At 58.3% G+C, this 4,651-nt stretch overlaps 2 protein-coding genes across 2 annotated transcripts; one reads left to right on the top strand and one right to left on the bottom strand.

Moving 5' to 3' along the window:
- Positions 1 to 5: 5 nt before the first annotated feature.
- Positions 6 to 385, top strand: SPRG_16454 (hypothetical protein; the record flags this gene model as incomplete). The annotated part of the gene is made up of 2 exons (XM_012355783.1): positions 6 to 78; positions 135 to 385. The coding sequence occupies 2 exons, from the start codon at positions 6 to 8 to the stop codon at positions 383 to 385; spliced, it is 324 nt and encodes a 107-aa protein (XP_012211173.1).
- Positions 386 to 732: 347 nt separating this feature from the next.
- Positions 733 to 2,055, bottom strand: SPRG_16455 (hypothetical protein; the record flags this gene model as incomplete). The annotated part of the gene is made up of 2 exons (XM_012355784.1): positions 733 to 948; positions 1,012 to 2,055. 2 exons carry the CDS (start codon positions 2,053 to 2,055, stop codon positions 733 to 735), a joined length of 1,260 nt encoding a protein of 419 aa, XP_012211174.1.
- Positions 2,056 to 4,651: the final 2,596 nt, after the last annotated feature.

The following is a 4,651-nucleotide window of genomic DNA, read 5'->3' on the forward strand; positions in this document are numbered from 1 at the left end:
GCACTATGACGATGGGCGTGGGCACGTTTCGGTGGATGGCCCCCGACGGTCCGTCCCTCCGAGAGCGCGTACTCACTCGTTCGGTATGACCATCTAGTCTATTGACACATTGATATTCTGACGGGATTGCTCAGGCATGCTCCTCTCAGAGTTTGACTCGCACCACATTCCGTACCAAGATTTGACCAACCCGACGACGGGCAAGCCGCTCGCAGACCCCGCGATCATCGGTGGCGTCTTGAACGGCTCGATCAAGCCGACTTTCAGCGAGACGTGTCCGGTTTGGGTCAAGGCGCTGGCCGATGGTTGTCTTCAATTCAGCGCAGTCGACCGCCCGACGATCTACGAGGTGGCAGCGACATTAGCCAAAATCCAAGTAGCGTGAGTCCGACATTTGAAGATGCTCATAATCACATTCATTGTATGACGTTTTCGTATTGCAATCTCCGTAGTCACCACGACCTGTCCTTACCACCCCCGTTACCAGAGGTTTTTGGACAATCCCACTCTAACCCTAGCCCTAGAATTACAAACGGTGTTCCCTTGGCAGAAGTGTACACGCAATATCGGATCGTTCTAAAGGGACGCGAAATCAGCTGACTCCAGCTCGGACAACTAACTGCACGGCCGGCGTGCTGCGTCGACGATACGGTCGATGGACCGGAGGTGGTGACGCGCCGTGTGCGCGCAGGTGGTTATACCAGCACATGATTGGCTCTCCATTGGGGTCTGTCATGAAGACGTCATCTCCATGCCCATCGTCTTTTGAAAGTCGACGAGCGTCGCATTGGCCAACGTGACAGCCGTGTGCACGCGGGTGAGAAGCCACGCGTACGAGGCGTTGTACTCGGTGCGACTCAGCGGCGGCGGCACCACGACGTCGCCGCCGTTGAGCCACATGTCGGGGTTTTGGCGGCCGCTTTGGGGACTCTGGTCGGCCACAAACACCTGAATACCCAGCGCTCTCAGCTCTAGGAGCGCGCTGCTGAAGCTGCTCAGGATCTCATCGACGTCGTCCGTCGACTGCTCGACGCAGGGCGGTCCGGCGTACGCGCAGCAGACCGGTGGCGTCGACGCACCAGGCGTCATCTTGCCCGGGTTGAGGTGCTTGGGCCAGTCCGAGACCAAGAGCACTGCGGTGGGCTTGGATGCCTTCACCATCGCGAGGTAGCCTTGGAACTTGGGTCGGCACGGCAAGAACGCTCGGCTCCACCGCATCTGGAAGACGATCGTGGGAAACGACGTCGCGCTCTTCGCCGCCAAGTGCCCAAAGCGGGGCTTGAGCAGTGAACACAAGCGGGATCGTCCGAAAGCCTCCGTGTCGTCGTCATTCGGATCGTCGTCATCGTCGTTGGTATGTTGTGTGGACGGCGTCTGGTGGGCGTAGTAGGCGTGAAGACCACCGAGCGCCATCTGCCAAAACCGCGGGAACGGGAGGTAGAATGACATTTTGTTGTTGCCGCCAACCCCGAGAAGCGCGAGATTGAGGGTAAAGCTGATGGCGAGGACAGTGAGTTGGAGAAGGATGCTGCGATTCGGGCGCAGCTTCATGGCCATCGCCGCCACGAAGGGCAAGAAGAGGTAGAACTGCTCTTCGACGCCGAGCGACCAGAGATGCAGTAGCGGGTTGGTCGTGGTGTCCCGATCAAAGTACAGTCGCGAGGATCTGCAAATTGGCGCCAGAAAGCGAGCTTGCGTCGCGGTCAGCGCCTGGAGCTTGCGCGTAAGAAAGAAATGGCAGCCAAGGCCGAGGGTCGTTGCAAGCACGAGCAGCAGCGCGGGAAAGAGGATTCTCGAAATGAAAAAGCCAGAGATGATAAAGAAGGCGTCAACGCCGACGAATCCACCGGAAAACACAGAGGGATAGGCGTGGAAGACGACGACGGGCACGACGGCGACGGCGCGGAGACCGTCAATGTCCGGTCGGTACGTCGATGTCTTTTTTGATTTTTTTCTTGGCTCCGCGTCGGTAAGCATCTTGCTGGTCTCGGCCGGCGTCAGCGGTGGCGCTTCGAGTTCGAGCTCGTCGGTGAGACGTGCATCACTGCCGCCCATGCTGTCTGACGGTGTCAGCGAGGAATCATGAGGTACGTAGAAGGTGGTAGTCCGCTATTGAAGCAGCGATCGACTTGTTGGGTGCTGCTTGGCCAAGAGATTTGCAAGTGACGAGTCGTCACTTGCAAAGCTCTTTTGTTAGTCGTCACTGACGACAACAAACGAGATCCGTTGTTTACCCACCGGTGGGTTGCAGCAAAAACGCTCGTCCTTGCAACCCTAAGCCTCCTTGCATCGTCGTTATGCCTCTTTTATTAGACACTTTTTGAACGCAACTCGATTCGTTGGTTGACGAGAATCGCGGAAAGAGAGATACGTGGAGGTGGCGTATCTCAAAGTGGCGCCGACGATGGAGCGAGGACAGCGACTTGCGCTCGCACTGCCCCCACGTGATCGAGAGCAACGATCATACAGAGTTTTTGTTTCCAGCGGTCGGTATGCATGCAGACAGAAGGAAGATGAGAAAATTGAGTGCTTCTGTTGCCTACGATATCAAAGGATATGTATGGCTGGCGTTGTGTGTCTCCAGCTCAACGACCGACGATCGATGACGTGGCAGCAGCGACACTGCCAAAGGTACGCATCGGAAGAGAGACTCCACCGTAGACTTGACTTTTAAGTATAGTTAAATTGGTAAACGGTGCAACGTATGGCCGCTATCAGCTACCATGGAGCGTCGTGGCTGGGCCAGGTAGAGTCGGTTGGTGCTCGGTGTGCCGGAGACGTGGTGGGTGCACTTGGCCGAATGCACCCATATCATTGGTCGAATTCAGAAATATCGGCTGAGTATCCACCAATCAAATGCCAACTTTTGCTTCAGAAACAGGAAACGTGGCATGCTCTGAGCAGCGCTGGGCGGGTGCAACGCGCTTCGATCACACATCTCGGTTTCTTTTCACACGGGTGACCGCGCTTGAAGCGATGGTTGATCGACTTGCTTGCAAGGGCTAGCACTCGTTCTTCTTGATGAGCATATATTCGACCAGACCACGACAGCCTTTCCTCTTCCGACAGCGGGCACGTCCTGTCAGCTGCGGCATGGGAGGTTTCGGCGACAGCGCCATCGACGCAGGTGCGTCGCCGCCTCATGGAGCCTTGGCGAGAACTCTCATGGGCGCTCTCTCGTCTCGAAGAAGTGCCAAGTAGCCGTCGCCCGTGGTGCGTCACGAGGTCTCTTCTCCATCTCGCCATCGCCAAGCAACGCTTCGTCGCACGCGTCATGCGTCGTACTGTAGTCCATCTTCAGAGACCATCCATCTCAGTCTTCGTGCAAGCTGCATCTCCTCTCTTCCTACACCTGGCAGCGACTCCACACCTCTTGGGTCTCGCTGCAGCGCAGCTTGCGGCCGAGGTCTCTACGTCCTCGCAGACCTCGCTCGTGACTCACGCGTCAGTGGTCAGTGCGCTTTGGACTAGTAGCGACGCGACAGCGACGGCTACCACCTCAACAAGTAGCTACGTCGCCGGCCGACGATTTTACTACGAAGGTCGAGGCTCACACGGCTTTCGACGCTCTCGCCGATGGATCCGAAGGCTACCAACACGGTCCTCTACGTGCGCGCCGATGATATTTTGGACGATACGGATGCGATGCCGGCCTCGGTCCTCGACGACATTCGCTGCCACACGCGCTTCATCTGGTGGTCGCTGCTCTTCCTCAACGGCAGCTGCCTCTGGGCCTACTACTCGTGCTTGTCGGCGCAGACGTACTACGCCGCGCGGTTTCTCAACACGACGTTGCGGTTCGAGTACCTCACGACGCCGATCTCGACGTGGCCCATGTTTCTCGGGCACTTGGTGCAAGTGCTGCTCGGGCTCGACTCGAAGCTCGGAGTGCTCTGGCGCGTCCGCGTCGGCTACACGCTCTACCTTCTCTCAGCGCTCGCGATCGTCCTCCAAGACGTGTGCAACGTATCGCCCGAGGTCGGCGGCCGCATCGTCTTGGTTGCGTTTGGCACGGTCGGCTTCGCCAACTCGCTCACGGAAGCCACGTTCTATGCGCTCTCAGCGCTCTTCCCGGAAGCCATTTTCACCAACGCGATGCAGCTCGGCAATGGCACCTCGGGTATCCTCAACATTTCGCTCAACACGCTCATCCAGCTGTGCGTCGGCGGCCTCGACCCGCCGCCGACGCGTTCCACGAGATCCAGCAAGTGTCGTTTTACATCTTCTTTAGCATCTTCATGCTCGTCTGCGTACTCGCGCTCGTCGTCTACCACGAGCTGCTGCGCATCCCGTCGCTCATCTACTTGGTCGCGCGGACGCATGCGACGACGGCGGTCCGGCGCGAGGCGCTGCCGGCGACGTGGGCCCGTCTCTGGCGCATTACGCAGGTGCTCTGGCTGCCGCTCGTGAGCCAGTGCCTCATCTTTGTCGTCTCGCTCGTGAGCTTCCCCGGCATTGGCATCTCGTCCGGGTACCAGCTCGCACACGGCGAGAGCTGGGCCAACTGGTACGTCAATGGCGTTTTGCTGAGCTACAACTACGGCGACTTTGCCGGCCGCATGCTCGCGCCCAAGCTCTACCCGTTCTTCACGCTGCGCTCGTGCTTTTACTGGACGATCGCTCGCAGCTTGTTGTTTCTCGCGCTCCTCGG

Source organism: Saprolegnia parasitica, assembly GCF_000151545.1.
Source record: "Saprolegnia parasitica CBS 223.65 unplaced genomic scaffold supercont2.306, whole genome shotgun sequence".
Lineage (NCBI taxonomy): Eukaryota > Oomycota > Saprolegniomycetes > Saprolegniales > Saprolegniaceae > Saprolegnia > Saprolegnia parasitica.